General features: G+C 38.1%; 1 protein-coding gene across 1 annotated transcript in view; it reads right to left on the bottom strand.

Annotated features, from left to right (window-relative positions):
- LOC150091387 (protein DOP1A) overlaps positions 1-12658 on the bottom strand; it is a 519845-nt gene that overhangs the window by 375438 nt on the left and 131749 nt on the right. The window contains exon 7 of the mRNA XM_090390176.1: positions 6563-6702. Coding sequence (XP_090246302.1) covers positions 6563-6702 — 140 coding nt within the window. The remainder of the gene's footprint in view (positions 1-6562; positions 6703-12658) is intronic.

Raw genomic sequence — 12658 nt, 5'->3', positions numbered from 1 at the left:
CAAATTCCAGTTCCGCATTACTTATATCTGTGTGACACCACGTCTCTGATATCCCAACAATATCTGCCTTTGATGTTTTGAGCAATACCTCAAATTCATCAAATTTATTTACCAAACTCCTAGCATTGGTGTACACGCAGGTATACATGCACCTGTTTCTATTCTTAGCTACCCTAACACAACCCATGTGTTTACTTGTACCGCAATGACTACTAGCAGTCTCTGAAATATCCTGCATCTTGTTTTTCAGACTTCTGCTCATTTCAATAGAAGCAGTGCAAGAATCCCTTCCACCTCTGCCACTGGCTACTGTTAATCTATTAGTCCTTGTATCCCCCCCAACTAGCAGTTTTCCGACCCACCTAACACTGCCTCGACAGCATCAGCAAAAATTCTTGCACCCTTTCTATTTAAGTGTATCCCATCCCTGTAGAAGCAATCTCTCCTGTTAACAAGTACAGTCCAGGCTGAAAAAAATTCTACCCCTTGAGCCTTGCACAATCCCTCCAGGGCCGAATTGATCGACAAGGCTCTCATCATATACTCCCTCCTATCGTGTCTGGGCAGAATTGCAGACATTGCAGGAAAACTTAAGCTTCAAAGATTATGGAGAAGTGGATGCGGACATTGAATATTTCAGGATATGCACAAATGAAGAGGAACTCATTACAGATGTAATGGAATCTTCTGAAATTTATAGAGATGAAGATAAGGATCCTACTGTGGGTGGACAAGAAGTTTCAGTGAAAGGTCTCATCAAAGATTAGGTTTTGTGCATCAAGTTTTTCAAGCACAGCCTAACTGAAAAAGTGAAATAACTGCTATTGCACACCTTCATAATTCTCTTTAAAACATGCTCTACTACTGAAACAGTGTGTTTTGACAGATTATTTTAAAGTATGAAAAAATTCTCTTGTTAGGTCTTGATAGCTTATGTAGCAAAGTTATAATTTAATTGTAAACTTACTACACTCTACAATCAATGCAAAATTTACAATCATAATTTTTTTGTTTAATATTGTAGTACATATAACTAAGATTATACTATATTGTATTAGTAGAATTGCATTAAATGTTCAAGCTTTTACTTGTTTTGTTGCAGATTTTATGAACGATCGATATAACATCCTTCCGATATAACAACCATTTTTCTCTTCCCCTGAGGGGGATAGTTATACAGGGCTTCGATTGCATTATACTATTAGGCAGCCAACTTGACCACACCTAATAAATTTGAAAAAATATTACTAACAAAATGTGTGAGCAACATAAAATTTTCATGCAATTGCTACCAAGGTTTAGAGGGCACTGGCACCTCCTAAACCTTGGTGCAAATTGGAAAAATTAATCATTCTAAAAAATGAAAATCTTTGCATCGGCAAGAGGAGGGTGCCATCAGTCAATGTGGTCTAAGGGCACAATATATCCTTCAGTCGGCACTGATGCTGATATAGGAAATCAGACAATGTCACAAAATCATTGCTTTTAGCTCTTAACCAATCCCCATTTGGTGCAAGAAGGCATAACTTATACAAGAACCAGCAAAAAAAAAAAAAAACTCAGTTCATTGCCCCATTCCAATCAATTTATTGAAACCCTCTTTAAATTTATACAAAACTACCACCTTTTGCACACCAAATTTTCAAACTATAATCCCCCCCCCTGCTTTCACCAACTAAATTAGTGGGCTTACATTTTGTGTGTTGCATAGTTTTCCACCCAATTTTGCAAACTATTACAGCAGGCAAGTTGGAACAGGGCTATGATCCATGCTGTGTTGGTGTCCCATTTACCTTCCACTGGTGTACCAATAAAACCTGGTACCTCCGTAGCCAGGTGGGAAGGAGCAGCAGTGCGTAGCAAACGCTTCTTGATTAGACCGGGGTTTGAGCCCATCACCACCAAATACAGAGGATGCGGAAAGGTCAAGAGAATGACTACCGCAGATTCCCGGAGCAATAGGGCCTTAGTTGCTAATGCTCCTAAAAAAAAAACCGAACCAATAAAACCCAAGAGAAGACACATGGTTACTTTTAATATAGTGTTCAGGTTTTTTTGGGTTTTTTATGAGATAAAAGGATAACAATGTGGTTGAAATGCACTTTAAAATTCTGACATTAAAAGTCAGAATATTAAAATTCTTTCATATTCTGACACAATGTTTGATAATAAGGACAAGTACTGTGTTTAGTAACAATAGGTTAGTTATCCAAAAAATAATAATTTCCCATGCTCAGTAATGTCAAGCAAGAGAAAACAAAATCGAAACCAAAACTTGCAGGAAAATTAACAGTGGGTATACACCGATGAGCCAAAACATTATGATCAGTGAGTCATTATGCAAATCGAAGCAACTGCACGTGAACTATGGCATGTGCGTGGGTTGGGACGCGGTATAAAAAACACATTATACTGAGCTCCTTTAATCAGTGTTACTCTTGTTCTTCAAATGAGAAAGGCAGCAGACTTAAGCAAGTTTAACAAAGGCCAAAGTGTAATGGCCAGACGACTAGGTCAGAGCATATCCAAAATGGCACAGCTAGCGGGATGCTCACGGTCAGCCGTGGTTAGTACCTACCGGAAAGTGATCTGAGGAAAGAAAACCCACAAATCACAGGCGAGTGGGTGGATGATCACGGATCATTGATGCTCGAGGTGAGTGAAGGCTCTCCCAGACGGTACAGGCAACAGAAGGGTGACTGTGGTGCAACTCGCCAGTAATTGGAATGCTGGTGACAGGAGTAATGTGTCACAACACACACACACTACATCAAAACCTACTGAAAATGGGGCTATGTAGCCGCAAGCCACTCCGAGTGCCCATGCTAACCACAGTTCACTGGTGACAACACCTACAATGGGCATGCAAGCATCAAAACTGGACCTTGAGTGATTGGAATAAGGTTGTCTGGTCTGATGAATCATGTTTCCTGTTGCACCATGTGGGCGGTCGGGTAGGTGTGCATCGTTTATCTGGGAAAGTGATGGCACCTGGATGCACCATGGGACGAAAACAAGGCAGTGGCAGTGGTGTCATGCTTTGGCCGATGTTCTGCTGGGATACCCTGGGTCCAGTCATCCATGTGCCAGGCACTCTGATGTCTACCACCTACCTAAACACCATTGCTGACCAGGTACACCCATTCATGTCAACTGTCTTTCCCTATAGCGGTGCCATCTTTCAGCAGGATAATGCACCATGCCACACTGCCCGGATTGTTCAAGACTGGTTTGTGGAAGACTTCCAAGTATTGACCTGGCCTTAAAATTCCCCAGACATCAATCCCATCGAGCATCTGTGGTTTGTGTTGGAACAGCAACTCCGATCTGCAGCATCTCAACCACGGACCTTACAGGAGTTAAAGGATCTGCTGGTTACGTGTTGGTACCAGATACCACAAGACACATCTATAAACCTTGTAGCATGAATGCCTAGCCGGGTATGAGCTGTGTTGGCTGCATGTGGACAATCAATATCATATTAGGTAAGTAGTCATAATGTTTTGGCTCATCGGTGTATAGTACAGTATGTACACAAACATAATACCAAAAAATTATTTTACAGCTGTACTTTTGAAATTAAAAAAATAATTAATTAGCATTAATAGGGCATATGATGAAAGAAAGCAAGCTTATATAGCATCAGCAAAAAAAAAAAACATTTCTAGTTCTACCTTGAACTTATTTAAGTTGCTGACCTCCACACTACAACAGATGGAAGATTGTTCTAACTATCAACCACCTGCTGGCTAAAGACAAATTTCCACACATCTATTCTACAGTTGCCTTTCATCAATTTAAATGTATGCTCCCTCAGGTGAGAAATCTGATCAAGAGGAAGAATCCCATTAGCATTGAGCTTGCTCAATCCATTCAAAGCCTTATACACCTCAATTAGATCACCTCGCAGGTGCCTAGTCTACAGAAGCTGCAAATTGCAGAACGTGAGCATTTCTTGGGAGCACTAACAGTTTGTTCCACTCACCAATTTCGTTGCCCTTCTATGTACTCATTCCAGCAGCTACATCTTTCCTAAAATGAGGCCTCTAGACCTGTATACAGTACTCAAGGTGTGGCCAGACTACCGCCTTATATAAGGAGACAATCACCCCTTATCCATGCTAACAAAATTCCTGTATATCACTAAACTTCATATCTGACAGCACAATTATCTCCAGGTCCTTTTCATTCTCCACTACCCTGAGTATAGTACCACCCAGTTGATACATTACTGTGGGGTTAGTGCTACCCATATGCACTCCTTTGCATTTGTCAATGTTAAACTTCAGTTGCCACCTCTCAGCCCATCGGCTCAACTTTTTCAGACTCTTTTGCAGTAGCATACTATCATTACTGTCATTAACAACCCTTCTGACCTTTGTATCGTCTGCAAACTTAGACATTAACCCTGATATAGCTTCATCAATATCATTGATAAATACCGAAAACAACAATGGTCCCAACACCAAACCCTGGGGACTCCACTAATAACATGAGTCCATGAAGAGCAGTGTCCATTGATAAACACTGTCTTCTCCTACTCAACCATCCTTTTATCCATTGTAACAACTTGTCCCTAATGTCATACTGCTCCAGTTTGTACAGTAGTCTTCCATGTGCCACAGTATCAAAAGCTTTCCTAAAATCCAAGTATATGATATCGAAATTATTCTTCGCATCGATTTCCTTTGTGACCACATCACAGAATCCAATCAAATTTGACAGACAAGACTTCTCCTTAACAAACCAATACTGTATCTGAACTATAACTGCAGTCTTGTCTACATGATCCTGCATTGCTTCCTTAACCAGTGACTCCATTATTTTCCCTGGAACAGAAGTTAGACTAAAAGGTCTGTAATTACCCATGTCAACCTTTGATCCCCTTTGTGAATGGGGAAACATTCGCACATCTCCAATCCATGGGGACCTCTGCTGAGTCCAAGGAAGCTGTCATAATTATGGCTAAGGGTTTGCTTACTTCCTTTGCTGCCTCCTTTAATATAACTGGATAGACCCCATCGACACCAGGTGCCTTCCTTACATTTAACTTCAACAATTTCTCCTCCACTTTACTCTCAGTTATTACAAAATCACTTAGCTCCCTGTTAGAGTTTGATAAACTTCTGGCATTCCCCTTCTTGGATAACTTCTCATGCGTGAATGTAGATGCAAAATACTCATTCAGTTTATCAGCTAGCTGAGCATGATCATTAGTAGCTGAATCATTTATGTTGAGTGGACCAATCTGATTCGTACCTTTCCTTCTAGACTTCACATAAGTAAACAACTCTTTGCTGTTTTTCTTTGCATCCTTTACCAAAGATTTCTCATAATCTACCTTCACCTGCCTAACCTCCTTTGTGACTTCATTACAGACTAGCTTATATCTGCCATACACTTCTATGTTGCCTGATAATTTATATGCATCCCATGCATTTTTCTTCTCTGCCACGAGCCACATTAATTCATCTGATATCCATTTAGGCCTAAAACTTGAACAGTACTTCTTAGTTGGTATGAATAGCCTAGTACCCTCCAAGATTAAGTCTCTGAAGGCTTCCCATTTAGAAATCACTGTTGGTAACAACCTCAGTTGGTCCCACTGTATAGAATTTAAAAACTCTCTAAGATCACTGTATCCAGACAAAATTTCCCCTTAATGAAAGCAACAATCCTTTCCCTTGCCCCTGATAGTAGTTATATCTTTAAGTAAATCTCACATCAGTATACTGTGATCACCGCCACATTGTGGTTCCTTTATCTGCAGATTCTTAATGCATGAAGAATCATTGCTGATAATCAGATCAAGAGTATTACTCCCTCTGGTTGCCTCTCGAAAATGTTTCTGTAGAAAACATGTCATCCAATAAATCCACAAAGTTTTGTTAGTGCATGAGTGACCAATCCACAAGTTCCAGTCAATATCCGGAAAGTTAAAATCCCCCATTATAAGACATTCTGATTTACTGGCCCATTCTATTTCTCTGCACAAATGCTCATTATACTCACCAGATTCATTAGGTCTCAGATTCATAATGATAGAGATCACAAGTGTATACCATAAAATGGAGAAATACTAAAATTCACAACAGCATAATTCTAACTGACATTTAAATTTTTAAATCTTTCTGTTGTTTGTAAAAAATGCACTAAGGTGCCCACAAGAACACTCAGTCATGCTTATACATCATTAATGCCCTTCGACAATGTAAAATGTGGATTGAATGCATTCCATTTTATTAGACAGTCTTTTATAGCACCAGCAAATGAATTATTCATAGAAGTGGATTTGTTATTATTTTAATGAGAAGTGAGTATACATATCTTGCGTAAACACAACTGATACCTATTATTATTTAAAAAAAAAAAAAAAAAAAAGTTCTAATTCCAAATTTGTATCTCAATGATGAAACCTCAAAAATAAAAATTATTCATTTAAAAGCATTGCTTCTTACATAAATTTGTATAGAATTTGTTTAATAAAGATAAGTAATGACATTCCAAAGTTTTCCAATAGCTAAATCTACATTACATTTTTATACAGTACTTTTATGCTTACCGAAAAATTTCAATCAGGATCTCATCAAGAATAATTGCACTAATTTCTGGCCGGTCTAGAAGACTAATGAGCACACGGTAACACCAAAGTTCAGGTGATCCTGATAAACCACTGTTTAGAGCCATTACAGATACTGGATTCTAAAGTAAATGATCATGCAAAAATTGTCACATGCTCTTGGTTTAATAGAATTATGTTTTTAAAAAATATTGAAGCAGAAGAAAAAATTTGCATAATCCTTATACACCGATTCAGCCAGAATTATCTATAAACACTTTAAATTACTGTATTTTATAGACAAGAAAATGAATTGAATAAAAAGTTGCTTATTTTAAGACTAAAATAACCAATTATATTTTTAATACATTTTCATTATGTTGCAGATAAATGATGTTCTGCTGAGTATAGAGAATAATCAAAAACATTTGACGGAGGTGTGTGCATTTTGAAATGGTACTGCAAGTATGAACACATTAATCCTTTAAATATGCAAATTCATAAATATGCAAGTATATACTTTAAAGATTTTTTCAATGCAGTATAAAGAAATTATACAGGCTGCCATGCACAGAAACTGAACTTGGCATGTTACAACATAAGATCGCTCATCGGTGATATTATTTGTTATTTGTTTTTTTTTTTTTTTAGGAGCATTAGCAACTAAGGCCATATTGCTCCTAGGATATGCTGTGGTCATTCCCTGACCTTTCTGCATTCTCCGTATTTGGTGGGTACGGGCTTGAACCCCGGTCTAATCAAGAAGTGTGTGCTACGCACTGCTGCTTCTGCCCACCTGGCTACGGACACGACGCTCATCGGTGAAGACAAAATATTAGAGCTGGAAAAGGAATTAGAAAATGTGAACTGCAAAATCATTGGTTTGGCTGAAACAAGAAGAAGAAATGAATCACTTATAAGTTTATCAAGTAGAAATCAGCTGTACACCAATGGAAACAGTGAAAGGAGTGAAGGTGGAGTTGGCTTTCTGGTCCATAAAGATATAAAAAACGACATTTTGGAATTCAAAAGTACATCACCAAGAGTGTCAAGACTACTACTCAGGATAAGCTAAAGATTATAATGATTTATGCATCAACATCGAGGCATGATGATGAAGAGGTTGAAGAAATGTACACTGAAATTATGGGGGACTTCAATGCTAAGGTTGAAAAGAGACACAACAGTGCAGAAAAGGGAACTATACGAAATTTTGGAATTGGTGAAAGAAATGAGAGATGAAAGACTTGTGGAATTTGCAGAATCTCGAGGAATGTCAGTAATGAACACTTTTTTCAAGAAAAGGTTGAACAAAAAGTGGACATGGAAGAGCCCAATTGGATTAACAACAAATGAAATCGACTTCATCCTCACTAACAGAAGATATATTGTGAATGATGTTACTGTCCTGAACAAGGTAAATGTTGGAAGTGATTACAGAATGGAAAAATGCACACTTGATATAGATATAAGAAAAGAAAGGAAAAAACTGACTCGAGTAAATAATACAAAGGTCTTTGAGATAACAGAAGAGGAGAAAAAGCAGTGTGTACTGGAACTTAAGAACAAGTTTGAGCTTCTGAAGACCGCTCAGGACCAAGATATCAACGAGGAATATCACAACTTTCTGAAAGTGATAAAGCTCAAGAAACCTACAGGTAAAAAGAAATCCAAAGAAGAAAAAATTAGTCAAGAAACACTTGCCATGATGAACCGAAGACGACAAACGAAGAGCAAGATAAACATTGACAAGGAAAAAATTGAGTATACTGAATTATGCAAAGCTATTAGAAAGAGATTCAGAGAGGACATAGGATTTAACACAAGAAAAGTAGAACAAGCATTAAGGGAAAACAAAGGACTTAAATCAGTAGTCATGGGCAGTAATACAGAAAGACAAATAATACTGAAACTGAAGAATAGTGATGATGTACTTATAAATAGCAGAGAAGGTACGATTCAAATAGCAGACAACTGTTATAAAGAATTATATAAGAAGTGAGGAAATGGTGCAAGCTGTGGGGAAGATGGATCACAAATTAGCAACACATACGACATACCTGATGAGGTAGAACATGCATTGAAGAAAATGAAGAATCAGAAAGCCCTGGGTGAAGATGAAGTTACTGTAGAGTTGTTAAAACTGGAAGAGATATGACACAAACTGGCAAGACGCTTCACAAAATACATTAGGAAAGCTGTGACACCTAAGGAGTGGAATAATGCAATCATTATTTTGCTGCATAAGAAAGGAGATAAATCAGAAATTGGAAATTATAGACCAATTAGCTTGTTGTTCCATATCTGCAAGTTGTTCACAACAGTCATTACTAACAGATTAGAAAGAATACTCGAGGAGAATCGACCAAAAGAGCAAGCTGGTTCAAGACAGGATTCTCAACTATGGATTACCTTCATATAATATCGCAGCTAATGGAGAAAGCACATGAATATAAAACACCATTATGCCTGGAATTGTTAAATTATGAAAAGATATTTGACTCCATACAGCATAAGGCAATATTTTTGGCACTGGAATTCGTTTGTTTGTTATTTGGTTTTTTTTTAGGAGCATTAGCAACTAAGGCCATATTGCTCCTGGATATGCGGTGGTCATTCCCTGACCTTTCCGCATCCTCCGTATTTGGTGGTGACGGGCTCGAACCCCGGTCTAATCAAGAAGCGTGTACTATGCACTGCTGCTCCTTCCCACCTGGCTACGGAGACGCCTCCTTTGGCACTGGAAAGACAAGGTATAGACCCCCTATACATTATGATTTTGAAGAAAATATATGAGAATGCTAGACCCTTTATTAGACTAGACAAAGACAGTAGTAAATTTAAAATTGAGAAAGGAGTTCGAAAAGGAGACACAATATCTCCAAAGTTGTTTACTGCTGCCCTTGAGGAAGCTTTCAGAAGATTAGACTGGTCGCAGAAAGGAGTCAATGTGAATGGAAAGTACCTAAACCATTTACAATTTATAAATGAAATTGTGGTCATAAGCCAAGATCCCAAAAAAATTAGAGGAAAATCTTAATCAGTTATGCAGAGTTAGTAAGGATTTTGGACTAAAGATGAATATGGCTAAAACAAAGGTAATAATGAACAAGTATGCCACAGAAAGGGTTATAATGATTGAAAGAGCAGTAATTGAAAAGGTGGAGTCATATACTTATCTGGGACAAGTCATTAGCTGTAATAATGATAAATAGGTGGAAGCCAAAAGAATAATAAATTTTGGATGGATAGCATTCAAAAAATATAGTCATCACATACTGAGGAGCAATATCCCAATTTGTCTGAAACGTAAAATAATGAACCAATGTATAATCCCCACTTATGGAAGTAAAACTTGGGCACTCACCAAAAGAATGGAAGAGAAGCTGGAACGAATTATATTAGGAATGAGACTGTTAGATAAGAAGAGAAACACATGGATTAGGCAGCAAACTCAAGTAAAGGACATTCTTATCAAAACTAAAATGGTCTTGGGCAGGATACATAGCTCAAAGACATGATGACAGATGGACTAGGAAAATAACAGAATGGTACCCAAGAGGAGCTAGAAGAAAACCTGGAAGACAACAACGGAGATGGACAGATGAAATTCATGAGTTTGTGGGTAGTAAATGGATGGCCATTGCACAAAACAGAAGGAACTGGAAAGTGGCTGGAGAGGCCTTCAATCCTGCAGTGGATTGAAAATGGCTGATGATGTATAGATTATTATCTTAAAACTCTATATGGTAGTGCTGCTATGTATTAATTGTGCATACAAGCAATAGTCACTTTTCAAAATTTACAATAGCTTCAAAAATCAGCATAGTAGGCATAACCTTTCAACAAAATTTTAACATCACATATTTCGATTTCAGGAAGGCTTTTGATACTGTTGCACATAAACGACTGCTATAAAAACTGGTGCAATGTGGCATTAAGGGCAAGTTTCTGCTATGGGTAAAGGGATAGTTGAGTGGAGAAGACAGAGAGTGATAATCAATGGACATTGCTCTTCACTGACTAATGTTATTAGTGAAATCCCCCAGGGTTTGGTATTGTGCCCATTGTTGTTTTCTATATTTATCAATGATACTGATTAAGGGATATCGGGTTTAATATCTAAGTTTTCAGATGATACAAAGGTCGGCAGGGCCGTTAACAATAGTAATGATGGTATGCTACTGCAACAAGATCTAGAAAAATTATGTGGGCTGAGAAATGGCAGTGAAGTTTAACATTGACAAGTGCAAGGTACTATGTATGGATAGCAGTAATCCCAGAGTAATTTATCAACTGTGCGGTACTACACTCGGGGTATTGAAAAATGAAAAAAACTTGGAGGTAATTGTGCAGTCAGATATGAAATTCTCTGAGCAGTGCAGACATGCGCCAGGACAGCTCATGGGGGTTCTGTGAATGATATACAGAAACTTTGCTAGCAGGGATAAGGAAGTGATCAACCACTTGTACAAAGCCATGTTACAAGTACTGAGTCTTGAGTACTGAATCAGGTCTTGAGGCCTCACTTAATGAAAGATGTCAATCTGCTGGAATGGGTGCAGAGAAGGGCAACCAGATTGGCGAAGGGAACAAAAGGGGGTGCTCTTACCAAGAAAGGCTTCAGTTCTGCAAACTGCAGTGTCTGGAAACTAGGCACCTGACCTAAGGAGATTTGACTGAGGTGTTTAAGGCCTTGAATTGATTGAGTAAACTAAATATTAATGGCATCCTTCCTCTTGTTGAAAGTACACATATGACAGGGCATAAATTCAAGTTGAGGAAGGATGGTTGCAGGATAAATGTGCAGAAGTTTGCTTTCAGCCAGCAAGTGATTGATTTGAACAGGCTTCCATCTGTTGTAGTGTAAGTGGATGGTCTGAATAAATTTAAGGAAGAACTAGACAAATTCTTGGAGAGTATGGATGGGTAAAGTGTGTAGGTTTCCGGCCACCTTTGGGCTGATGCTACATAATCTTGCTTCCTTGCATCATTGTTACTATTTGCCATATACTAGACTAAGGGTGCAAAACTAGATATATAATTACTGGGCACTGCTAAGTTAAGCATCCAAAATAAACATCTAAACTGAGCATCTAAATTAATATGAACATTAATGTATAATTCTGAATAAGGAGAATAGAAATGTATATGCGTCATACATTTTGTATACTTCTGAATACCAATACAGTACTTTTGCATACTGGTAAAGTATTCAATGTTCATGTGAATGAATAAAGGTATATTATTTGTTCATTTAATATCGTAGTATTTAGTATTTTTATTATTTAGTTATATTCTTATTTTAATAATGTGACTCCAGCAATCTACCAAGTGATGCACACCCGATTCGAGCCTCAAAACAGAAAAACCAAGTGCAAACTACTCTGGTTAAAAAGGACTTTGTTTTATTAGGAGACTCCATTGTCAGGGGAAACGGGGAATATTTTTTGTAATAAGGATAGGTGGAATAGAACCAGGGTATGTCTGCTGGGAGCAACTATTGATGATGTCACCAACAGATTGTCAGATTTTAAAGGGGGTAAAGAGAATATAATTATTCATGTGGGGACTAATGATATTAAACGTACACGATCTGACGATTTGTTGGAAAAATACAGGACCATGCTGAGGAAATGCCGCGAGCTAGGCCACAATGTCTATGTGTCTGAAATTCTGCCCAGACACGATAGGAGGGATTATATGTTAAGAGCCTTGTGGATTAACTCAAGACTTGAAGGAATCTGTAAGGCTTTAGGGGGGAAATTTCTATCAGCATGGCCCACACTTGTAGGTAGAAGGAATTTGTTTTGTAGAGACGGGATACACTTAAACAAAGGTGGTGCAAATGTTTTTGCCAGTATTATTGAGGATACCTTAAAGGTTCAGGGAAACTGCTAGCTAGGGGGGATGTGGGTAATACTGACACGCATTTATCTGATAATATTGGTCACAGTAACTCTTGCACATACCTTAAGAGTTCTTATCTGCTACCCCAACTGGACGTATTATCTAGATGTTCTGGGGACAGAAACGTTTCACGTGAGCGGGTAGCTAATATCAGGGAAGAGAGAGCCTAAAAAACTTCAAGGGTTGTGT

Source organism: Mastigoproctus giganteus, chromosome 1 (genome assembly GCF_048544385.1).
Source record: "Mastigoproctus giganteus isolate SK-2022 chromosome 1, ASM4854438v1, whole genome shotgun sequence".
Lineage (NCBI taxonomy): Eukaryota > Metazoa > Arthropoda > Arachnida > Uropygi > Thelyphonidae > Mastigoproctus > Mastigoproctus giganteus.
This window is presented reverse-complemented; position numbering and strand designations above follow the sequence as displayed.